This window comes from Anabas testudineus, chromosome 9 (genome assembly GCF_900324465.2).
Source record: "Anabas testudineus chromosome 9, fAnaTes1.2, whole genome shotgun sequence".
Lineage (NCBI taxonomy): Eukaryota > Metazoa > Chordata > Actinopteri > Anabantiformes > Anabantidae > Anabas > Anabas testudineus.
In genome coordinates this window covers 21,291,975-21,318,983 of record NC_046618.1, presented here as the reverse complement: position 1 = coordinate 21,318,983, position 27,009 = coordinate 21,291,975, and the positions used below count along the sequence as shown (strand labels likewise).

Genomic DNA, 27,009 nt, shown 5'->3' with positions numbered 1-27,009 from the left:
GCTGAACATTCCTCAAGACACAATGCCTCTTTTAGTAATCATCTTCCCTCCAAACCCTCTTCCTTTCGGCTCGAATACAAAGCTAACTTGAGTCTAGTCGGGGAAGGAACAAGAACAGATTGGCTGTGGGCAGCAGTGGCAACAGGTGGCGATGAGAAAATACAATCAAACTCTGGCTCAGCCTGTTTGTTGCATGCTTATGTTTATGCTAGAATGAAGGAAAATTACATCAAATCTGGGTTACAAACTGTCCTGGTTTTTTATCTGTATAATATGAACACGTGTGACAATTTTAACATCATGGCCACTTTTACTGCAAATAGAAACATGTTCCCCCACAGATATCTATCAATCACAAGGACTAGATCATTGATCAGACAGTTGGTAAACAGTGACAGAAGGATCAAACACTGGGGTGTTTTACAAGCTGGGTCTGGTTTCTATTGAAACAAACACACGACAGGGTCAAAGCTGCACAATACCGAGATAAAACCCAGAGATACTATAACTCTGAGGTGAAGATAAAATGACTCTTAATCATGTCAAACACAATGAAAAAAGACGCACACAACAAACAGACAAGATGCCATCAGCATATAGGTGGGAATGAAAGTAAACAGGATGACCTTCTGAAACGAATACTGTGGTGTTGCAGAAAGTAATTCAGTTACCTAAACTAAATCAACATGAGCCACTGCAAGACAATGAATAACAGAAGCTAAAATCCTAAGCGGAGGCTGCAGTGGTTAGTAAAAGCTCCGGCATTGATCAGAAGTGCCTGGCTGGGCACATGCGTTATTGTTTTCTGAAGGCTGAACGTCCTGAATTCTGACATATGATTTGAAGACTGTTCTGTAAGTGGAGCAGTCAGTCTGTACTGTAACGCTGTAAGTGAACAGCCGATCAATAGTATGGACTGAGATTTAAATAAAGAACTATTAAAACATAATTTAAAAAAAAAGAACCAAACACAAGAGTGTAATGTTTAAGAATCTCACAGACTATGTAGTGTTTGTGTGCGCTGCTGTGCTGTTAGTCCACTATGACCTTTTCAGTTTCTCCCTCAGGACTTTAAACTACCCATCACCCATAATAAAAAAGCAGAGACCCTAAAAAACACATTAGTCACGGTCATTAGCCCCAGAGGCACTGGGTAAAAAACATGCATATACAGGGAAGCTGGCAAAAAAAGAAGAGACCCAAAACAGACTAGCTGATGTACAAACTAATTATTATTATTATAGTTGTCTGTTAAACTCAGTCTTCCAGGGAACTCGCATTTAAGAAAATGTATGTGAACCCTGTACTACATCTGGGGCAACAAACTAAAATCAACACTTTGCTGTGAGCCCTGAACAATAAATGTCGGAATTTGTCAGTCTGCGTAGGAGGTAGTTCCTCAAAGAAAACATCCAACTGTGCTGTCTGAATTAAATATGACCTTGAACAAGCAGCATCATCTGTGTCCACAGTGTTTTCGTGGAAACACACAATGATCAGAACAGTGAATCTCTCCGTTTCTGAAATTGTACACTTGTGTTTTGGTTCTCATTTTGAGGAGCTCTAATCACTTGAAAAGCCATTTGTTGAGCTGTATGACACACAAGGACAAGGACGACATCTTTACAATACAGATTTTTTGCAGTTATTATTCAAGAAGTGGTGGTATAGTATGTTGTAGTAAGGCAACAGATCTTAAATTGTGAGCTTTGAGGGCTTTTTCAAAGCAGACAGGATGGCTGGAATGAAACAGAGACTTTGTTATTGTCATTAGGACATTACTTTTTCAATGTGAATATACTACATGCTCCCACTTGGCATTAGGATGTATCACAACACAGCTTAAATTTATACTATGCTATTATTGTGGAAAATGCAAACTGATGAAATGGACAATATACTGAAAACCTGCTGAACGTCTTGAAAAACAAGACTGACAAAAGAACTTTTCAGTTTTCAGTCTGTGTGGTACCTTAAGGTCAAAGTGAGCGATTTGTTTGGAGTGTAGGTAGAAGACTCCATCCAGGATCTGCTTGAGGAACTGAGTGGCCTCCTCCTCACTTAGCGACTCCTTTTCTGCGAGGAAGTCAAATAGCTCGCCACCAGCCACACTGGACGAGGGGGAGAGAGGGAGAGAGAGAAAGCGAGAGAGGAGGAAGAGAATTAAAATGTGACATCTCTCAGATCAGAGCCAGCTACAAATCCCTGCTTAACAGAGCTGAGCTGATGTAATCTAATCAACCTGGTGCATTTGAGCCTGACCAATTTACACACCCAGAGTGCATTTTAAGCAGCGCTGTTTAATAAACTGCTTTACACTGTGTTTAAACAAAAAAAAAAAAAAAGCAAATGGTGAAAAAGAATATGCACAAGACTTGGAAAAAGAACACAGGTAAACATAAAATGAAAAAAGTAAACAGCATAAAAAAGCACTAATTACTGAAATCAACGTAACTATTACTTTAATATAATAAAATCTTATTGTGCATACTGAGACAGAGCTGTCTGGACTTTAAGTTAATAAGAGAGTAAGAAAGAGAGTAGGGATGTAATAGATATTTACATTATTATTTTTTTTATCTCTGGATTATTTTTTTAAGTAGTCAACTAATTTCTTTATGTACAGTGAGTTTATAACCATGCACAGCAAACAAAATGACAAATGATTACTTGATTATGAAAATACTTGCAGAACTGACTGCTTGTTGCAGAGGTTTATATAACTACCAAAGAGAAGGCTCAAATTCACCTCAGCCTTGCTGAGGTTTTGATGTTACAGATACCTTGTCGTATGAGAATTAAATTATACTGTAATATCAGCTACAACACCTGCTAATCACTACCAGGACATGACCCTACATTTTATCCATCCAAACTGATAGGGGTCTGATTGAGTTTATTTCACATCTAAAATGAAGATCATTTAATAAAACCACAAAGTGATTCAGCACTTATTGAATAATTATCGAAGGTGGCAGTGATATGGGGTAGCAATTAAAGATGTGGGGATAAAGGGGAGATGAGTAGATGTGGGGAAGCTGGAGATTTGTCATGGTCGCAGCATGATAATGTGAATGAAAGCCTGTGACAGACAAAGCAGGAGAGGAAGAGCGCAGATAACTGTAATTACAGCCATGCTCATCTAGTCTTTGAGCGTTCACTCAGCCATGCACACATACAGACCTGTGTCTGTGCCTCACAATGTATATAATGAAATTTACATTACATACACTTTTTTAGGAGCCGATTCTCTCTTCTACCATTTATTTACTCATTCATCCTGATTTGTTTTAAACATACACAGAACATTTTTTTTTCTTTCCACAATTCTTCTGTCTTCACAGAAACGTACAAATTCAAACACACACTACTCCGCCCTTCAGGCAGGAAACACCAGACCAGCTGCACAGCTGGGACCTACACCCCCTCCTCCCACAAAACACCCACTCTATATCTAGAGATGTTTACTTCATCATCTGCTTCAGTGGCTAAAAGGGTGTAGACGCGCATTCACAAATGGTAGAGAAGGTTTCTGCCCGAACGTGCCACAACTGCTTCTTTTCATACAGGTCGGGCAAAGGTCAAAGCAAAGTCACGGCGATGGTTGAATTTAGTCAGGATGCAGCAGGAGAAGGAGAGGATGTAAAAAGTGCACAACATAAAGTAACATAAACTTAAAGTAAAATGAGGACGCTTTAGAAAATAATGCAATCAGTAATAAACACTTCATTAAAGTGTAGAAATTACCTATATTTAATTAGTACCTGATCAGAAAAAACAATTTCTCATCTATAGTTGGTGTGACCATCAGACTGTTTAGGTATAATCAGTTTTTCAAGATACCTCTCAGGTAGGCTGCTTAAGCATCTTGCAGAACTTTCCACCATCTATCTGTCAATTATATGGTGGCTCACACCATTTTTGAAGCACTTTTTAAGTCACCAAAGATTGATCGAACTATCCCTTAAATGAACCACTAAAGAATAATTCTCCCTGAGTTTGATTCTTTGTAAATTGTCATGTCAGACCACTGCAACAACTCTCAGTCAAATGCATTACAAAGAACCCCATGTAGGAAAAACAAACATGCAGCCAGAGTCATAAAGAACTATCTTCAGATACAAAGAGGAACAATGAGTCCTGCTATGTCTGCCACAGAGCCCTGATTTCAACATCATGGAGTCAGTCTGGGATTACATGAACAGATGATTAAAACATTACCATTAGCACCAGTAGCCAAGGTTGTCAATTTAGCAACCTTTTCAGTATATTTAGCCACTTTGAGACCCATTTAGCAACTTCTTTTCCAAAAAGTGATGCCAAAATTGGTGTGGAAGGGCAGCTGCATGTCCTGTTGACCAATCAGCATCCAGAAAAGAGCGTGAACGAGCTGTGAATAGGCCAAAATAAGCAGTTGCACGGTACCCAGGAATTCAGCTCTACAAAGCCAATCCAGAATGAAATAATAAAAAAATGACTGGTCTTTTTGGTAAACTTGGTGCATTTACATATATTACATTAGTTTCAAGAGTATTCAGATCAGCATATTTTGTTTTCTATGGAATTCAAATGTATGAAAAAGGTATTCATCGTTTACATATACATACATTTACATTACAACTTTATAATAGTGACACTGTGCTTTTCACCTGCAATTAATTTAATGGAATTGAAATTTAACAGCTCAAAAACTATAGACTAATAGACTAATTGTGAGCAGGAAGAGTTTATATTGAGCTCTATTGGAATGAGAGCTTTTGCTTTCTGTTTGGAGAATTAATGAACATTGGAACAATTTTACAACTGTTTGAGAGGAAGAAACACTGAGTCCATAAACCATCTGTCAGTCATTTATCCAGCACATGCATGTCTTTTAAGTCTTAATTTAATTTCTCTTTCATCTAAAACAACAAAGCTCTTAAAGCTCATAAAAATTAAATAAGATAATTTTTGTACTAGAAAGTAAATGGCTTTTATTAAAGACAGCTAAATCAGTGTTTAACAATTTTTTTAGGAGTCTTCCTCTGCAAATGGAGCACAAACAACTTATTTAGACATCATCTTCCCTTTTACAAACCAGTTCCGCGAGTCTGACAAAAAGGAAGTTATTTGATGTTCCGAAACATTTAATCAAGCCTTAAACATCTTGACATTGCAGCATTGGTTTCAGCTATAGTGACCTGCACTACTAGTTTGCTATATTGATTTGGAAAAGAGCCAACACACATATACCGGTGTACGTTGGCCTGAGTGGTTTTACGCCTGTTATTTGGAAGTTATCATTTGTCAGGAATGTAGCCAGGCAACACTAGCTACACTCATTTATGAGTTAAGGGGACCTAGTAAATGGGACGTACTGTTGTCTGCTGCCATGTTTGTTTGATCTGAGTAAGTGTGTCAGCTGGAACTTGTCATGTAAACATACATTTTACAGTGTTTGAAGTGCCACAGAACCTGGTAAAACTGGTCTAACTGGTACTTGAGTGCAACAAACAGCAGGTACAGCTACAACCAAAGTTTATAGCAATCGATCCTGAATCGTGGTTAGAATGAAACTTTGTAATAACATCTGAGAGTTATTCTAGATTTGAAAAACTAGTCAAAAAAAATATATTTTGTTGGTTAATAAGGTGCCACAACATTGATTTTTCCATCTGCAGACATCTTACAAACTGGAGATGTGAAGCCTGAAAGAAGCTGGAATTTAAAAATTATATTTAGTTGAATACTGGAAAATCCAGTATTTTTAGAGCTTAACCCATCGTAAGAGCGAAACCACAGGATCGCACTGCCTTTACTACTTTCATCTTAAAAATAAAAAATGTCGCCATCATGCGAGTTTGTCAACTTGAATTGCTTAAATTTGAAATTTGAGCAGCTAATATTCTGGTATGTTTACATGCACTTAGGTAACCTGGTTATTGTAAATGCAGCAGATAATTGAATTTCCCCTCTACATCTGACATGTCTTTGAAGCATGGCTCAGAGATAGACATGTGCAGGCTGCTCTGTCTTAGTTAGTCTGAGTTTCAGTTTGGGCAGACTTACTATAAACATGAGAAAACATTTCTTCTTTTATTTAGCACTCTGCTTTTTTTTGTCTTTTTTTTTCTGCGTAGAAATAATAATTTGCGTGTGGTGAGCATAGAAGTAGAACAAGCTACTCACAGTTCCAGGATCAGGATGACTTCTGCCTTGTTTTCAAAGACTTCATGCAGAGTGATGATGTTTGGGTGCTGGATCTCCTTCAGGATGTTCACCTCGCGCTCGATATCATCCCTTGTCACCCCGCGTCGACTCGACTTGCTGCGTCGTTTCTTGATGAATTTGGCGGCATATTCCACACCTGTGCTCCTTCTTCGGCATCTTCTGACCACAGCAAACTGACCGCTGGTGGGAGGAGAAGAAGAGGTTGTCAAAATTCATTTTACTGCAGCCTTTGAAACATTAATAATGATGTTTTTAAAAAGTCAGTGTCTAAAAAGGTCTAAATGTCACTAATTATCCATGAACAAACTCTTTCTCACAGCAAGAAACTAGTGCTGTGTGAATTAACAACGCACGTGACCTACATTGGGTAAGGGCCCTGAATTCCACACAAACATGAAGTGAATGATGGTAGAGAGGTAGAAAGGACAGCTGGCAGCTGACCAGAGTGTAGGGATGCACATCCGCTCACGTTCAACCTGCATGTGAACAACGTTCACGTTCTTTACTTCAGGTCACCATTAACCGAAAAAATGAGCACATACAATGAACGGCACATCTTTAGTGTTTACACACAGACAACGCTATGTCTACATATGCTTAAATTTAATGCTAATTACTAATAAATACCATTAACTGAAGAAATCATGACCATATCCTACCTAATCAATCTATACAACCATTTGGATAAATAATAACTATAACAAAAAATTTAATTAGTGTCCTATATGTATAGCTTCCATGTAAGCAGATTTGAGTGAACCAATCAGTTGCTACGACACTCAAGTGTTCAGTTCCCACAGGATTTGCCAATACATTAAAAACAGATTCTTGGCCGTATCTTAATCTGTTTCAACGTGGTAAACACAGTTATCTGAGCCAAAACAAGTGGGCGGGATTATGAGGCCTTAAAACTGTTGATCAGAAACAGCTTTAATTAATAACTGGCTGATGAATCATGCCCGACACTGCCTAGAAACATAACAGTGAATGCTGATTGAAGGCACCAGTGTGTATTTAGATCCATCATCAAGGAAACATCAGGTCAGGTGTTTCAGAGACTTAAAATCAACATCTTCTGTTACATACATAAAATATTAATCCACCATTCATATGTCATAACTTCTTTCTTTCTGCTTTTGATCTGCAAATTTGTCTTTACTTTACACAGAGAGAAGTGAGCTCACGAGTGAATCAGTATGTGCAGTGTGAGCAAACACACCTGCCTTCACTCTCAACCTAACCCTTCCAGTTTGACAACAGTGTGTAAATTACAGTCAACAGCTCAGCTCAGTGTCAGATTCTGATACTTTGATAAAAATGCATTTTTCTCAACAATAAAGTTATTGAGCTGGGCATAATTTGTTCAGTTATACTTTTCACATAATCTCTAATAGACATTTTTGCCCTGCATTTCATATTTTTAGTTCCTATAAACTAGGTACCATTAACGGAATTTAAAAACAAGTAATTAAGAAGATTTTTTAGGGAAATATTTCACAACTAGCTTAAGGAATTGAGAACATAATCACCAGATTGTTTATTTTGAACTGCATTCTCCCAATGCTTTGACCAGCACACTGGTAAAATTATAATAAAATGTTGGCTTTGGCATATGCACGGTTTGAGCATCAAATGTAGTTCTGTCTATTTTCGACCATTGTGAATTGGCTCCCAATTCACGCACTGTTAGTGGCAGCCAAGCCCAGATGCTGCTTCCCTACAGGTCCTTTTATTTTGCAGTTAACAAGCTGCAACAGACAAAAAGAACGTGTGTGAAGGGCATACATAAGCACTTTTAATGTTTAGGCAACCCGAATGTGGTGAGCCTGCGTGACATGCAACAACACAGGAGCTGTTATGGAAATTCCACTGTCATGTTGCCATGCAGAACTGTTGTCGAACGCTGCTATCTGACTGGATAACGCTGACTCCACTGTCACTCTGACCAAAACACTGCCAGTAAAACCACTTGGGGAAGCAAGGACACTTGGCTGAGGGCTGTTGACGCCTCCGCCGATTGTACATCCTCACAGCCCTGGCAATCACGAAGCACTTAGTGTACCAAACACCCACAGAGGAGGAAGAGAACAAGGGAGTAGGGGGTGGGAGAGAAAAATGAGAGAGTGAGTGTCACATTCTGTCTCATTTTTTAGATTATCATGGCCAGATTTTCTTCCACATTTAAAGCAGAGAGGAAACTATCTGGCAAAAGCTTCCGCAGCCTTGGTAAAAAGAAAAGAAGCCACAATAAAGAGAGAACCCTTAATTGTCATCTGACTCCCACAGTCCTGCCAAGACAAGAGTGCACAGTTGTCAGGAAGCAGTTTGATAATTTAGCAATGTGTCTCCCACTCTAATCTTCTCTCTGCACTGTGTTTCCCTAATATTTGATACGCAAATGCAGGATCCACACGACCATACTGCCAGCTATAGAGGAAGTGAGAGGAAAAGAAATAAGGCAACAGAAAACTCCTATGGGAAGTATTAGTAACAGAATCGTCACCCTGTTGTGACCTGTAATCGAAGACCTTCCCATGGGCTGATCAGTGGTGACCGAGGCCATAACCACAGTCTGTTTCAGTCGATTTTTAAAACTCTGTATTCACACTGATGTTCTCAGGAGTTTGTACAAGTTTACTAAGCACGCTTTCAGCTTCCACCTCGTCATGTTTCTCAGACAAGATTGATGATACACCCCACTCAGTCTAAGCACTCAGGTAAATTATTTGGTCCATGAAAAACTGCAGCGATGGAGACTGGATGCTGTAGTGAATACTTATGGATGATGCAGTGGTAGCATTGATTATATTTCTTTACTTTCATGCCCTCTGAAAATGAGTCAATGAATCAGACCAAGTCCTAGGTATAGATATCTTATAATGAAGTCCAGATTTTCCAATCCTCTCTAAAATCTCCTGAAAAGTGTATTAATCCACTTTAATCCCATGAAAAGATCTAGCATAGATTTCAGCTGAGGTTTATTTATAGTATTTATTGACTGCAGATGATACCCCTGAACAACAGACAAACTTAACAAATGAAGTCAGTCATCACATTCAAACATTTCTTGCTTGGTGAAACAAATGCTTTACATAATCCTCAGGAGATTATTTTTTGGACTGTTGAAATGTGTTTACTAAGGATTTTAAGTACAGACTAGCTAAGGATAATGATGTCTCTTTAAGGAAGTGACTTATCCCACGGCCCAGACACACGAAGCAGACAATGTGAAGAGGAACAGAGAGCTGAGGATGAGGGCTTTCTCATGTTAATGACACTCCCACGCCCCATTCAATCTGGCTTCACCCTATTGTGATCCTAACCTCAGTCAGGCCCCACACTGTGTAGACAGAAGGGACAGACATCAAGATTTGATCTGGTTCTTTCAGAGAAATTGACAGAAGAGAGTAGAGGTCTGTTGTTCACACAGTGTACATGTAATATTATACATGAACATGAACACACACACACACACACACACACACACACACACACACACACCTGTTACACATGTCTGGCTGGATAAAGCCATAATGAGCTGATTGTTGGATGCAATCACACAAAAGATCAATGGATAATCACTTCAGCTGCAAATGTGCAGCTGTAAAGGCAACATGTAGAGAGATAAATGAATGAGAACGATGAGTTTGTGTAGTCTCCTGATTTAGCCCCTTTGCTAGAAAGACAGACATCCGGGTGAAAAGAAAGAAAACCAGAAGTTTGGACCACTGAAACTAAAAATCTGACTAAACTAAAACAACAACAACAACAACAACAACAACAACACATCAGATAATCAACACAGTCATGCAAACATTCAAATTGTATTGGCCTTGTGCTGTAATACTTTCCACTGCTGAAAGTTTAAGCAGAGGAAAAGTGTAATCTGTGAAGCCGTGGGACTTGGTGTGAAAATACTGTTGAGGATGAGAAAGGAAAACACAACTGATTTCCTGCACTTGATTTTACACCATTATGTGCAGTTCTGAAGACATCCTGTGCCACTTTTACTAGTCAAATCAGCACATCACTCCTCAGTTTTTACTTGTCTGTATTTGTCCAGTAACATCCTTTTTTAAAGCCACTGCTCGTCTGGATTTAAAGAAAATTGATATTTCAGAAGAGCAAAAATCAATCTTGTGTGAGAAATGAGTCCAGCTCACATGTTTATCATACTGACAAGTCCTCTGCATGAAAAAAATCAACCATTTCAGACAAAAAAAATTCTGTGTGGTATTTTGTAAGTGCTCTTATGCTGCCTGACAGTTAAACAGGCAAGTGAAGCCTGGTGCATACAAATTCAGGCCAATTCAAACCACTAACACGATACTCTCCAAAGTACATTGTTCAATGCAACTAAATCCCCCCATAGGTGAGAGTTGTGTGAACTACATAAGGCCATTTGGTGCATGTTTTACATGCACAGAGTACATTCTTCTGCTCCTTACTTGCCTATATTCAGCGGCCATACATGCTTTTCTAAACCTTCCTGAAATTCATTCTACTAGAGGAATGTAAAATGTAGACAGCTCAAATTACTCTTACTAAAAAAAATACTAAACTACACAATAGCTACATATTATAGGTATCCATAGTATTTGGAAGGCTATGATTTTATCACATGGACTGCTATAGGCACTGTTGGGTATCAGGTTGAGCATGTCCTTACAAAGCCTTACATTAAAGCACAAACAGTGACTCTGGGGGATTGCTTCATGATGGGAGGGTGCTAAATAACAAACACCACTCTTCTTGGGTTGGGTAACACTCGAGGCAGATTCAGTCTGACCATAGCAATGTGTGTACAACTTTAGCGAAGGGACTTATGTTATAATCTGGGTGGGGAGGTTTTGGATTGAAAGGTCTAGCTGTAGAAATCTGACTCAAGTCATCCCTCTCCCACTACATCCAACAGGAGACCGATCTGGGGCAAGGCTTCAAACATTTCCTTCTGTTCTTTGTAGCATATCATTGATTGATTCTGAGACATAAATGTGAAAGTGTATAAAGAAATGCAGCGGAAAAACAGAGAGGCAAAATTTCTTTTTGGAGTCAGTTTTCAAAGACCAAAAGTCAACCTTTGATGATGTGACAGTATTCAGGAAGACAGGTGTATGATGAGGATTTGACAGTTCTTAACTGCACAAATGTTTCTAAATGTTTCTACCACAACGTCTTATCTTTACCGGGCCTTGCAATATTGAATGATGGAACAATCTGCAAATTAAAGCATCAAAATGTGCAGTTCAAGATAAATATATTCCCAACTTTAGTTAATTTTAACATTAAAACTCCCTGCCTAATGTTATTATATATTTTAATGGTGTCTGGCGCCAAGATGTCAACATCTTTTCCAATGCACACACACACACACACACACACACACACACCTGGTCATAGACATGATGTAAAAGAAATCATGATTCACCACAGTAGCAGCCTTCTTCCATTGCTGGACCAGTTCTGGTGCTCACATGAACAGATGACCACTGCATACTGGGAACACCTCTCAAGACCTGCTGTCTTATGCTCTGACCTAATACAGTAAATCCCACCCTTCGACAGGTGCCACTGTATTGACAAAGTCAGTTATTTACTTCACTTGTCAGTGATGTCATGTTGTGGCTGATTGTGTATCTTCACCGTGGTAAGAATTCATCATCTTTCGAGACTGACGACACAGCTGTGCGATAGTGTGTTTGTGTATGTGCCTTAACATGAGCATCCCATGAGATAATAAAAACAAAAATAGCAACATGGAAAACGTTACAATCGCCATGATTATATTTAAGCACTGAGACAATGCTAACAGAAAACAATAATGAGGAAAACAACTATCACTAGCCTGTGGGAATCTCCACACTTTTGTTTTTTTCCAAAGCTCCCCCACTGTACGCAAATAAAGAGAAGGGAAAGTGAGCCCACCCTCATCATTAACAACACCAGCTGTGCACACACACACATACAAACAAGGGGAAAATGGCAGCGGTTCAACTGAGCTCTCTTCCTCTGGTGAGGTAGTGGAGAGAAAACAAAATCCAACACTGGCTTGAAACTCAAACACCCTTTCCCTGATAGAGTTTCTCTTTCTAAGAGCTGAGGCTTACGTCTTAAATCCTGCTTAAGAGTTAGGTTAACAGGAATCATCGTTATGTGTCGGATTCCCCCTGAACCAGAGACCCTTAATGTTTACTCACTATCGGAGACTAGCTGGGAAACCCCTCTCATCCTCCAGGGATGCACAGGGAGAGCACTGACTTGCATGAATGTTGCTGAATAAGCACAAAGATGAGGCAGAAATAACGAGCAGGCAGAGATGAAAACCCCTTGCTAACAAACAGAGGCAGGGAGGCTGTTTTTAAAGAGCAGCACTCTCCTTATTAACCCTGTGCAGTGCAGAACCCCAGATAGTCTACCGGATCAAATTGCTCGGGTGCTTTTGTTGTACTTAAAGCACAGACAGGACTCACTACTATTGGTATACTGGTTGCTCTAACGCAAAGAGAGAGGAGGGGATGATGTGAAAGAAGCTGGTTGGGAAAGGAGTGGAGAGGTTTGTTTGTTTCTGTCAGAGCTGTCTGGGTGTGTGGCGGAGCTTCACAGAGCCTTGCATTTCTTAACACTGACTGGAGAGTGTTTATCAGTGGAAAGATATTGCAGCGGTTAACAGATTTATTGCTCCATGCTTCTTTTTACCCTTGATATGGCAGGTCTGGATGACAGTTCAGTACTCCAAATACATTAACTCATATCTGTAGTTTAACATATGTAAGGGTGCCGGTGCACAGTTTCATAATTTTTTTGGTGTAATAAATTCTAAGCAGTTTACAAGATGCTTTTGATAAAAGAGTCAAATGATCTCGCAGTGAATCAACAGAAAATCTGAAGCTATTTTGATCTGATCTGCAAAAAGAACTAATACAATCAGCTCTGTTAGGATGATTTGCTTTGGTTTATTACTGGTCATCTAAAACAGGACATTAGGTAACTTTACTCAAGGGATTTAAGACATTGAGATGGGAATATTCACTGTTTTGACATTATAGGGACCAAATATTTAACCAGTCAAGAAAAAAACAGCGCCACTACAGGTGTTTTCAAATCTAGTTTGTTGCTCTGGTACAGACCAGTTTATAAACTTGATTTTCCCCTTGGTTTGGTTTCCTTTCACACATGGAAAAAGCTGAGCAAAACAAAAAGAATCAGGGGCAGGAACTTTACAGGAAAAATGACTGTGCAACATGGAACAACTGCAAAACTGGCTCTGGCTCCTAACTGATGATTATATTTGCAATATTGCAAGTATAACTCTGCACTGAATATTGATTTTGAACATACAATACCACTATCTACATTTTAAAGAAGACATGCTGTCATCAAGACATTTAGTAAAAAGTGCAGTTTTGGGCCAGAATGAGATCAGATCACACAAAAAAACATTGACTAAGATATGATTAAAAGCTTTGGTTAGAAGACTGAAGGGCAATACCTATAGTGGTTTAAGGTACAAAGCTCTTGCCCTGATGCCATGTTGGAAAGAAAAAGGTGGCCCTTTGATGGAAGAAGGACGGGTGCACAACCAGCAACAATTTAGTCCATTTTAAAGCGCAGAGTTGTTAAGATAGAGAGTCTTGTGTCGGCTCAGTAAGAGAACTGAGTAGTGGACACTAGCGAGCTGTCAAATCAGTGCAGCCATGCCTAGACTGACTGGCTGACGTTAGAGTTGCTGCTTAGACTGGAATTCTGGCCTTGTCAAGATGAAGCAGCACTGGAATGAACAATGTTCAGAGGTAATGAGCAACAGAAAGGCCTTGTAAACAAAAATCAGTGAAGTGGGAGCGGGCTGGGTAGCACACAACCCAACACAAAGTGTTGTGTGTTAAGTGTGATGAATAAAAGTCTGGAAAGAAGAATGAGGAGCTTTAGATGTTTTCTACATAACTACTTCCATATTTCTATACTTACAGTATTACCTATGTTATTAGTTGGGACATTTACAGTATAAAGGCCCCGTGAGAAAACAACCACACCCATTAGCAGAAGTAGGTCTCACAGTATGTTGTCACTGCAGAATCATGTTTTCAAAAAGAAGACAGAGACTAGGAAAAGAACCTGTTAATCAATGTTAACCCAATGATAACAAAATAAAAACAAAACGGGGGGGGTGTCATGATTCACTGTAACAACAATGACTTGCGATGTACAGATAGAGAACCCATGTAGTAGACAGGTGCAGTTTTTAAAGTCTGTGAAAGTCTTTGGAGAAGCTTTGCCAACTTTTAGAAAATGACTGAAGCAGCTCTGCTGCTCCCCTTGACTTTTAAAAGTGTAAATGGGCTATTTTTGGGTCATTCTCACAATAATGTGTTCAGCTGCAGCTGGTACATGAGTTGACAGTTTCCAGTGAAAACGATTTCTATATTTTAGTGTCATTCTGTAACTGCTGAATGTGTAAATCATCAACAGTTCCCATAAAGCCTAGCTGAGCTCAGCTTAGTAGTAGATATTTATAATTTCTACAGACATAAGTGTCAGTCTACCAAAGTGGGGTTGCTTATTTTAAGTTACATTAAGTTCAAATTGGGACTAAAAGTCAGGATGTCTCAACTGCTGCTGCATCAATTATAACCATACTTTTACTTCATGCTTCTTTTAAATATGGAAACTTTATTGAAACACTATTACTACTACTACTACTACTACTACTACCACTATCACTCAAGCAGTCTTTTATGAGGTGATTAAATGGATGTAAAAACCAAGACGACTGCCCTCTTTTTTTTTTTTTTTATCGGATTTGAAGATCTTGCACTTGTTCTTAGAGTGGTCATCATTTCCTTTCACAATCAAGTACTTATGAATCATTATCTGACTGCACCAGGCGACACTTTCACGTAGACAGGAGGACAAAAAAAAGTCCAGTCATAACTTCTTATTGAAGAAAACCAGGCCTGTACATTGGTGCATTACAATTTAATTCAGCAGTGCAGTTTTCTAATTTACCCAATGTGATCAACTGAAGTGTGTAAAATATGCATTCTAAATGTGACACACCATTTTATACATTACATAAGTAGACACAGGGTTGTGTCGAAAAGGCAGCTTCCTCGGTGAGAATGAGGTGATAACAAGCTTAGTCTGAAGCCCGAGTTGTCAAAGCAGGGTGTCTGGCACAGCTTGGGCTGAGAGCAGCTGAAGATGACACATGTACATCGACTGTTCTCACAAGAAACACACACACTCACCACTACCTGCCCAGAAAATCTGTAATTTCCCTTCAGGACAGTTGATTTTAACACATGCTCCAGCTGGCTTATGCTCTCAGAGGCAGTGAGAAGTGTCCTTGCTGTCTTTATGCATTCTGCATCTTTAAATGCAGAAAATAAACTTTGTATTTTGCTAATAGAAGATTTTTTACTCAGTGCATGAGCAAGGTTATGCATGTCTGGGCAGCATTCGATGTAAATCATTTAGGGAATAACTTAACATTTAATAATTCATGGGAAGACTGGGCTGGAATAATATGACACTTGTGATCTTTGACCTCACTCTATTCATCACAGTCTTATAAATACAGTCTAGGCTTGTGGGAGAACTATGTGATGTATATAGTCACATTTTTGAACCAACACACCTCCACATCATATCCACTAAAATGTATAAGGATAAAATAGAAGCTAAGTTTACAACAGGTCATCTGCACAGTGCAACATGTTAAACACAAAAACAATTTACATTTAAGCTACTAGTTTGTGCGTAATTAATATTTTATACCACATAAAATAACACGAGTGCAAGATGAGAAACAGTCCTAACACTCAGCGGTACTATGCTGTGTATTATTTCTCTTCCACTACTGTGAGCCAGCTATTGATTGGCTCTGTGTACTACTACTGTGAAATAAGAGAGGGTGCTGAAAAGCTGAAAAGTGTCAAGTACAATAGCAAGCAGGCTCACAGTACTCTGGCAAGGCGCACACCGCACACACAAAGCCTCTCTGTCAAATCCGATACTGATGCACATGGACTGATGGAGAATGACACACAAGTGGGAACTCAATGAGTGTGATCTCGCCTACAGTTTGGTGCAAACCACAGAGGAAGTTTGCTTTGTTGCATTTTTTAAAATATTTTGTTCATTTTGGTTCACGCTGCCTAGATACAAACAATGATATGAACATACAGAGTAAAGTGCACGTGCAGAAGCACAGGGTCTGAACAACAAAACACGTGTAACTGTCCACATGCTGTACAGTCTGGGCTGTACATGACGTTGTTAAACATTCCCAAAGAAAACACATCCTAAATTTATATTCTGTGTTTTACCAAACTCCACCACTATATTTAATATGGTCTGACAAGCTTTCAGCGATTTTATTAAATGTCGGTGATGATTAAGTACAGCTCCACATTATAAGTTTGGATAACGAAGCCATCTGATTCCAGTGAGGTGCTGTAATTTATCATCAGCCTCACTTTCCCCACCAGTTTTGTGACATGGCAGTTTTTATGCAGCTTTGTCATTGGCTGATGGGCTACGTAAGTTTGATAGCACACAATCTCCTGTCATGTGCTACATGTCTAGCAGACCTTTTCACCTACTGGGAATACCTCACAAAATGGTCTACTCCAACATTAGTTCAATCGGGCATTACACAGACTTTATACTAGGGAGCTGTCAAGGTAAAGTCTGTTTAGTGTTCAGCTCAACAGACATTAGGGACTTCATATACGGTTCCTCCGGGTAATGTCTATATAAGTTCAGGATTACACTGCTTGTCTGAAAGGTTTTAGCAAGTGGCTAGAGTAGCAAGCCTGTTGCAGGACTTAATTTGCTCTGGTTAAGTAAGTGGAATTACATTTATGTATCAAAGTTACAGGGATATTGAAGGAATACTGCACTTTCGGTAATAAATTACACTTTTTCTTTTTGGAGTAACGCAAGTATAGCTCCACTATTTATGTTAAAAGTCTAAGTACCTAGAAAAAAAACGTGTAATAACAGCACAACACAACCTCCTTTTAACCTGCCTGCACTGTTTATTTAACTTCTTTCAGTGTCTTAAAGCGCCTAAATGTGGCCATTCACACCAAGTAAGCCAGTCCCAGCCGATCAATACAGTATGTGTGCTTCAAGGTAATTTGCTTTCACTGCAGCTTAGTGTAAACTGCTGTGTTATCAGGTGAAGGACAAGAAAGCTGCTAATGTTAAGGTGAAATTAAGTTATGTGACAAATGTGAAGGTTTTTACACACACCCGAAACAATTTTAAACACTCCATGTGAAGGTATGATACACATATAATATACTCTTTTTAATTAGCACTTACAAACTGAGGTCATTATTAGTTTGCAAAAAACAACATTGACTAGTTGACAAGTTTTTCTATGCTTGCTAAACCTCTGTTGATATTTAATGGCAAACACAGCAGCTGCCAGCTTACTTTTTTTTAGTTTGGATTAAAAAACGAACTTTAGGTTTAAACAGGACTGCCAAGTGGTTTGGATGACTTCAAAAGAAAATGTGCATACTGATAGACCCTGGATGTGTTGTGCAATGGTGCATTTTGTTTTTCAAATCACAGATTAATATTTCATGGGGATAAAAATCATCTTTGCTGCATCACTGCCAAATTGCTTGGCACTTAAGACAGCAAAAACTAGAGACAACGCGAGAGAGAGACACACACAGGGAGAATGCTGTGAAAATGGGAAATGGCTCTGCTTAAATGTGCGTCATATTCTGCCACTTATTCAGAGTTGGTACTGCTGATTCCCCATAAATGTTTTTGCAATAGTTTCTAGGAATTAAACAATCAGAAAAAACACTTTCCTGGATTATTTACAAAAATTTGATTTCTGCTTATTTTCCATACAAATCCACAAGAAGGGAGCAATCAGTCTTTGTTTTTGTGCAAAGTGTCTCTTTAAATGTGTCTGGTCACTGCAATTACAGTCCTGCTTCTCTAGTTAATTAAATTGTCTTTGGCTCATGGGGGATGAATAAAGTCCCAGTGCTCTGCACACCATGCTTTGTCAGAGTCAAAATTCACTGTCTCAGTTAAGTCTTTTCACAGCTGTGCGCACACAGGGTGTGTATGCAGGAAATGATACAGATGACACAACAGATTAAAAACAGAAGAGAAACTGCATTCTGCTGACAACTTATAAACAGTAAATGCAGATCTTATTCTGTGCTTTTAAAGACACTGAGTGAAACGATCATTCAGCTAAAGTCATAATTATTTTCCTCTTTTCTCACAAAACTGCTTCTTTTCTTTGTTTATGTGATGGCAAACTCAATATATCTGGGGTTTTTACTGTTAGTTGGACTAAAATCAATCTGAACTAGTCTGCTTGGGCTTTAGAAGACTGCATATGTTTTTATGACATTTTACAGACTGAAAGAAAAATAGGCTCAACAAAATAATGACCAGATTAAGGGATAATGAAATTGATCTGTAATTGCAGCCACTGTTAAGACCAATTTATTCCACATTGCCTATTGTTGAAATCCAATAAAACCATTTAACTGACATTTCACTGTTGACAGATGCTAGAAGTTTATGCTTAGTTCGTCATAACTATTTCAGCCTTTACAGAAATGCTTATTTTTCTTGGCATTGTGTCTAGTGGAGGGTATATAGTACATAATTAATAGTGCAGTATAATTCAGTAAGAGGCCTTTAATGTGGCTTCACACTAATGGAAAAGACATATTTTCAGTTTCATGCATTTTTCATGTGAGTTCTGATGAACTAATTTCTTCAGTCAGTGGAGTCCCATGAATATCAGCATCTGACTGCTGTTATCTGCACAGTTCAACCAGAGAAAGCTAAGAGGACAGTCCCTTTGCACCTCACTCCCTGGTGAGGCCAAGCTTTTCATTAGCATGTAGAGAAGTGTGGGAGGGCGCCTCGGAGTGCTCCCTGCCCACTCAGCTGTAGTGTGGGCCACAAACTGCACCGGCAGAGAAACATTATGCAACCACCACGCCATTGTGTACAGCGGAAGGGTAACCACGGCAACAGGATTCAGAGACTGAGCAGAGGAACCAGCACTGGTTGGAGGAAGGAAGAGTGTGCTAGATAATCCTGGGTGGGAGTAAACAGTGTGTGTGTGTGCATTCTGTCCGGATGCTCTGAGGGAGCTGACATCCTTTAATATTAAAGGGTGACTTCATCAATTTTCAACTTGCTTCCTGCAGTTGCACATATGACATCATCAGAACTGGAAAAAAAATAGTTCAGAGTTTTCTCACATTTAGTAAAAAAAACTTTACAGTAAGGTCCACACCGAAGGCAGAAGGTAGTTTAATGCCACTCATATACATGTAAGGATGCTGTAAGAACCAATATGTCGGGACCACGTCAATATAAACATTCTGAAAAACATTTAATAAATTGTGTGTATTTTCTGTGTGTATGATGTATCAGAGAATATGAGCAGAGCGGAGCAGTGCTCCTCACTCATGGAGCTGTTCACCTCCTTAAAGCCTCGCCAGGCTGATCTGCTCCGTATAGCTCAGTGCTCAACTCAGACAGCATCCATCCAGTGTACTCTAAGGCTTTATGACCTCTCAGTTTCATTTTTAAAGAATACTTTTTGAGCTAACAATGGCAGATTTTTGACTGAAAAGTGTTGGATGACTATGCACAATTCAGATGCATTTTGGGTGGTACTTGTGAATGCTTCAGGCTGATGGTGTTAGCGGTACTGGAGAGAAATCGGAGCGTGGTACAGGGCGACACCCTCCTTTTTAAAAAAGCAGCTGTGTGCTCTGTCCAAAATCTGCCTGCTTGCGCACACTCTGCAATGCTCACATGCTCTGATCAGGGACAAGTTATGGACTATCTACAGCTGGTATGCAAATGCTGTCTCACAGCTTTTGGAACAGCAGGAGGGAACACCTGAACTGTGTGCTGCTCATAACATTACTACTGTAGGTTACTGACATTATGTCAAGGGCATCAGCAACTCCTATCACTCATGCTAAGCTACCAGTTAACTTAGTCAACAAACATGTAGGTTCAGAAAAGATTAAATGTATAATTTATTAAAAATCAGCCTACATTTGCAGGAAATATTGAAAGAGCTGAGTCATTAATTTGAAAATATCAATTAGTCATGTTGACAAGACCTTGAACATGACTGCAACTTCCTATCATTTGAGAGTGCACTACAGGTGTTCAGCGGGTTTACAGACCAGCAGCCAAACATGAGCTCAGGAGGCTCATTCAGACAGTTTCAATTCCTAAACCATAAGCACCAGTGCTGACAGACAGATCACTGACAGAAAGCTAAATGAGAGGCAGGCAGTGTTTGCCCTTGTCTAGTAGTCACTGTGAAAAGCCATTCAACATGTCAGAGGAATGTCATTCACCTCCCCCTGCTTCAAGGGTTTAAGGCAACACCAACAATGGAGACACTGTGCTTAGAGGTAAAGAGAAGTAAAAGGTTTCCTTTACCATCTTTAGAGTTTTTATGATCCACAGTTAACATGACTCCCAGATATGTTCACTGTCCTGAATAGACTCTAACAGCCCAGCTATAGATATAGTTACTATGATCTCAGGGATTTGTTGTGTTCTTACTCATTACAGGAACACAGATGTGACACTTTACGTGTATAAGTGTAACTAACAATGGTAATAACCGTGGCGCTTCCTCCAACAGTGCTCCAAGATGCTCAATTAATGATGCAGAAATAATTGGGGAAGCCTGATAAAAACATTAAATGAGAAAGAATGGCAAAGGTTGATAAACTGATGCTCTCTGAAGCATCCTACATGCTGATTTTAAAGTTTACAATATTTAAAGACTAATGCAAATATAAATCTCATAAGTTGGTGGAACATCTCCAGTGAATAGTAAAAGCTGTTTAAATTTGTTTTTGAGAGTGATTAGGATCACTTTAGGCACAGTGAGGCTCACATCGCTGCAGATTTCACAGACTGCTGACAGTGACACCAATGACTAAAATCACACTGTCATCTTTTCTCACAGCTGTACAACACTGACTCATCAGTATATAATTCTAATTCGGGCTGTGGATTGAAACTGGTAAGCAGAAGCAATTCCTCACTTATCTTATAATTAATGTAGTTACCAGATGACGGTAACTACGTATAATACAAACCATTTACTTTGTCATGGGTATTGTTTATTTGAAACAAGGCACTCCTGCTTTAAAATGTTGTACTGTGCAACTATGTTAAAGGATGTCTAAACACTAGCAGAGAGACTATATGAGCAACAAATAAGCTAACAAGATTACAAATCTAACCAGAAATGTCATGTAAACTTTAAATACTCCTAAGCACTTCTCAAATGACTCTCAAAACACCAAACAGCTTTGGTTCACCTGTCTTGTGTGGATACTAACATGCTCAGTTTGTTAAACACAAGAACAAAAAACAAATACAGAAGCCAACCTGATATCAGGCTGTGCATACAAATTGAGAGAAATGCAAGTCTGTTGTTCTGACAACCAAAGAGATGGTGGCAGAAGGTGAGGGGGGGGGGGTGCTGCTGGTGCTTCAGCTAGTCCATCTATCATCTCCTGTTTTATTTTGTGCTTGCACTTTGAAACGAGGCCCTTATGTTTGGCGAAACTGACATTCAGCAAGTTTCGAGGTTGTTCAGTCTGTCGTGACTCAAAGAAAATACTTGTTTTGTAAGTTTTGCAAAGACGCGCTGATGTGACCCTGATGTGGCACATTCTCTAAAATGAAGAGAAGACAGGAGATGACATTCAGACGCTAAATGATGACAGCACTTTGCGATAAAGACTGTGAGATTAGCAGAGGTGAACTACCTCACCTCTTGTCTGACCTTGTTGACATTAACTAAAAAGACTTGTGGGTGCCGATAGCTTTCTTTTGAGTATCCTAAAGAACAAACACATCACAGACAACACAAAAGGCTGATATTCAAGGAAAGGACCTTCAGAGAAACCAAACATAACAGACTGTGGGAGCGTGGATATAGCCGAGGCAACTCAGAATGACAACAATGATTCACCAGGAAACAAGAAACACAGTTAACTTGTCCGGCAAAAACCTGTTTTAAATTCTCCCTATAACCTAGATTTCTTTGTACATTTGTTTATGTAAAGCATGGGAATATAATTCATTGTTACTGACAACTAGGCTGCAGAGTTTAAAAACTCTTAGCAGTCCCTCAGCACATTTACTCACTTAATGCCAGGATAACTGACGTACCTTTAGGACCTAAGGAAGGATCCACTCTAGTACACTTTGAGCTACACTGGAGCATGTCCTCTGTAAAGGCTTTATCCAATGAAACAACAAACTGCCGCCTAGCATTGTACTGTAGCATGGGGAGCTTTAGCATAAAACAACAGAGAAAGATGAAGCCGAACCTTTTTGTTATGGTTCATTTCTGCTCAAAACAACCACAACCAGCGTGAATAAGCTACAGTAAAGCTGAATAAGCATCGGCATACCTTTTCATTCAAACACAAGTGCAATCTAAAATATATATTGTGGAGATGCTCCGATTAGCTTTACATCCCAGGTTTGTGCCTGACAGTATTTGTGAATCCTGTTTGCTCTAGTGTACGAATAAAACATTGAGACTTTCAACATTGTGTTGATAAGTAGGTCTGCAAGTCACAAGACGGATGAGTTGACTGGAAACACCACATGCTTTTGTTTTCATAACTTTTTTTTTTCCAAAGACAGAGAATATTGCTATTTAAAGCAATGTTTAGCCACTGAGTGGGTGAGACAGTCACAAAATAGAGCTGGGTTAAAATAAAGCCTGACATGAATGACAGGTGATGTATACTGTCAACAAAACTGGAAGCCTGTGCCAAACAAAGACATAAAATACACCGAATTAACTCAACTAAAAGTAACAAGATACTCTCAATTAACTAACATTCCCATGTGTCAAGTTAGTATGTAGTGTTTAAAGTTGTAATTATTATACAACATTAATATGGCTTTTTCCCTGCTGCAGTATTTGGTTTTGCTGAAACATTATAGCTTTGATGGGCATAATTTTTTACAGTCATTTGGCAGACTTCTTTATCCTAAGCGACTTATAAGTAAGGTAAAAGGCACAAAGCAAAAGCAGGGTAAGCGTAAGGGGTCCGCATGGCAGACAACGATCTTACCACTACACCATCACTATTCAGCTGCATAACTTTTCACGTAACGTAGATTAAGAAACAACACTTAATCTGCTGTACTTATTTAATAATTTATAACTCTACTTACACTCTACTGAAGTGCTCTGGATACATGAAAGAAAACTTCTGATTATTAAAAGGTACTGTGCTTGTGTTACAACAGCCTTGCTTAAAGCCTTCACAGTATTTTTCAGCAATGATCTTCAATCCTGCTGGGGGCTGATGACATTTTGCTTTTAGTGTTTCAAATGATCTTGGGTACAAGTAAACGCACACACACAGAAAACATCCATTAGCAAGTGTAGAGGCTAACTTCTCACAAACAAATGCTAAGTGTATTGAAAGGATTGCATGTGTGGAAAATGCGAAAGCCTCGACTACCTGCATGTACTCACTGACAGGTGAGTTAGCTTATAGGTCAACACCTCTGACAGTCCCCCACAGCTTTGACCTTCTGTCCGATATCACAAAACAAGTATCGACAGTGGCTGCCCGTGTTAACGTCCTACAACTTTGCATGTACAATCAGCATAAAGGCACAAGCTTCTATGCATTCACATTAGTTTAAAATTAATTGGTCATTATATTAGTAAAGATGTCAGGTTTATTAAAGCTATATTGTGGTTTTATGTTCGCAAATGTGCATGTGGTTTGATACAGAGTGCTGCATGAAATGTCTTCAACTTAAGTGGGTGAGTTCATGACAAAAGAATAGATAATAGAAAATAATAATAATAACACATCGAAAGGAGTGTTACATAACACACTTAAATCTCTACAGTGAAACAGAAAATGTTTGCACCATCGCTTTTAAACAGGATAAAATTTCTCACCATTCTTTTTTTCAGGTTTCAACTGTGTTCTGGGCTGTTCTGTACTGTCACCAGACTAATAAGGCTCCATATAAATGTGCAGTACATAGAGTCATCAAATCCATTATTGTTAATTGCAGGAAAAAAGGTGTTGGGGAGTGAAAAAGTAATACGAGGATGAAAGACAAGAAAGGGGAAAGTTGTCTTAAGTTGTCCTAATTGAAAACAAAGGTTTGCAGCTCCCCCTGCACCAACACACACACACACACACACACACACACACACACACACACACACACACACACACACAGCTTGACACCCCTGCCATTCGCCCGCTAACACATTTGGCAGGAATCCAATTATCGCCCATTCACTGCAGAGATTAATTGAAAATAACTCATTAAGCTCATCGAGGACATTCCAAATGAGTCCGATTTCAATTTGACTTGTAAGCTGACTGCAATTTGAGGAGTGATCACAAGACACAGAGAGCAAGAGAAGACAATATGCACCAGTAAATTAATCTACTTCTCCACTAACATAGCACAATCTGTACATTATTCATAGCTTACTTTTCATATTTGTCTTTTTCTAGTACTTCTCTCTTATATGATGATCTTGAGGTCACAGGAATATTATCATGCTTCTCTGACTCACACACTCCTTACTACTGCATGTTGGCAACAAACTGACTACAGCTAGGAGCGTGCTTCTGCACCAAGTGTACTTCTACACCAAGAGCCACAGAAAAGTGTGTCAGCTAAATGACTAAAATGTAAATACACGTGGGATGGTGGCAGCCAAAGAAATGTGTCTTGGGATGCTACTCTACTGTAAGTGTTATTGTTGGTGTCTTTACGTATAACCAGTCCTGAGTTTGCCCTCCTGACTGCAGTTATTTTTGGAAAGGAGCTCATTTTTTTGGTTAATATAAAAAAAATATACTTTTTTTCACTGTTTGTATTTGTTTCTCACAGCAAATCATTAAATATTAATTGAGAAAATAATCTACAAATTAACCAACATTGAAAATATTTCTCATGACCGTCCTAAGAGATCAGGTGTCATTCATTCGTCTTGGTGTTCAGTAAGATCTTCGTTCACTGGACCATCTGTTGATTTCGTTTGTGGCTAGTATCACTCAAAATTCAATTTTCAAATGCATTATAGTAAAAAAAAATAAGACTGATTGTCAGCTACAGGATTCTGCCTGTGACCTGATGAAAAACGTTACCCAACCTAATCTAAGGTGACAGCACTCACAGACTGTACAATTTAAAGCAACTCAGGGTCAAAGTGCTACAGCATAATTCATTTATACTGTGCAAACTCTGCATTTCCTTTTTCCAATATATTAATATATAACTTCCTAAAATAAATAATTAAATAAAAATAAATAAATAAAAATAAGTAAAAAAAATACATTATAAAAATTGTTAGTTATAACAATATATAGACAAATAATAAAATAAACTTAAGCTAATGTACTGTAATTGTAACACTGGAACACAGCATTTATCCGACGGTGATGCCGCTCCCTGGGGTCGAGGGGGATGGGATGGGATGGGGTGGGTTGGGTTGGGTTGGGTGAGTGGCAGGTCTCATCAAGGCCACTCGTGCTACCCAGACTGCCCCTCCACCCTATAATACAACCCTTGGTAGGGGGGGTGAATCTAGGTCAGTAGCTGGGGCACTGTCTGCATGCAGTGTATGCACTGCAGTAGCTGGTGCAAGTGTGTTCAAAGAAAGGATGTCACAGTTTGCTGTAGTGATTATTCTGTAGATTTGTTTTTATAAATCTGCAGAATAACATCAGGTTTCTTGAGGAAGAAAAGAAATTCTACATTATATTGCCATTTAATTCAAAAGTCTATGTGGATGACTTGCATATAATCCTATTTTGTATTCATGGCAATCTGTCCTTGGGGAGGTTTTTGCTGAGGAATAACACTAATGCAGACCCAATTTAATGCTTTTGATGTCCACTTGCAATGCAGAATCCTTTCTGAAATACACCCACCCACCCTCCTTTATGAACTGCAAGCACATGCCCAGACACAGGCAGACACACCAAAAGGAGGGCCAATTGGTAGACAGCCACAGAGCGATCAGATTAATGCAGACTAATGACAGAGGCAGAGCACTGCAAAAAATATGCAAAGTGTAAAACTGCCCTGTGGAACTGATGAAAGGAACACACTAAATGCATTCCACAGTCAGCTAATGTTGTCTTTCTCTTTCCAAGTCAGCCAGAAAGTGGCTGAATCAGAGGGTCTCCAAACCTATGACAGCATGGAAACAGAAGAAGACAAAACCCTGACCTTAACCACTGATTCGGCTCTGCCTGGTGCCTGATGCAGGCTTGTGTGCTGCTCTGTATTTAACCCAACTTAGGTGATGTTAGAAGCCTGCATGCTATGGTTAGACCAATATAAAGGTTTGGCCTCGTATGAAAGATCAGATATCAGCCTGTCTATTGCTGATATGACACCAGTTCCTCCTGTTAACAGCCCTGCAACGATGCAACAAAACCTGCAGTCAGACTTTATTTTCTTTGCACGTTGTTTAAATGATGCTTTTAGTATACTCATTCTTGACTGCTGCTTGGCAAGATCAGACCTGTATTGGTCTGGGTACGAGTTTTGAGTTTTTCGGTCGGTTGAAAACACTCTTGACAATATACTTTGGGGGTAAACACTGAATAGACATCTTCTTTGGTATGAAATGAGCTGTAAATAGACAAACAAGAGGGGGCAGCTCTAAGTCAGTTATTGAACTTTATTTTATTTTATTTTCTGACAAGCTACTGATAAATCATTGCAGAGCTAAAA

The 27,009-nt window shown here is 39.1% G+C and overlaps 1 protein-coding gene across 1 annotated transcript in view; it reads right to left on the bottom strand.

The window, feature by feature from the left end:
• dapk1 (death-associated protein kinase 1) overlaps nt 1-27,009 on the bottom strand; it is a 67,893-nt gene that overhangs the window by 35,908 nt on the left and 4,976 nt on the right. Inside the window, exons 3-4 of the mRNA XM_026343638.1 lie at nt 6,169-6,390; nt 1,973-2,111 (exon numbers count right to left, since the gene is read on the bottom strand). Of these exons, the coding sequence (XP_026199423.1) occupies nt 1,973-2,111; nt 6,169-6,390 (361 nt within the window). The remainder of the gene's footprint in view (nt 1-1,972; nt 2,112-6,168; nt 6,391-27,009) is intronic.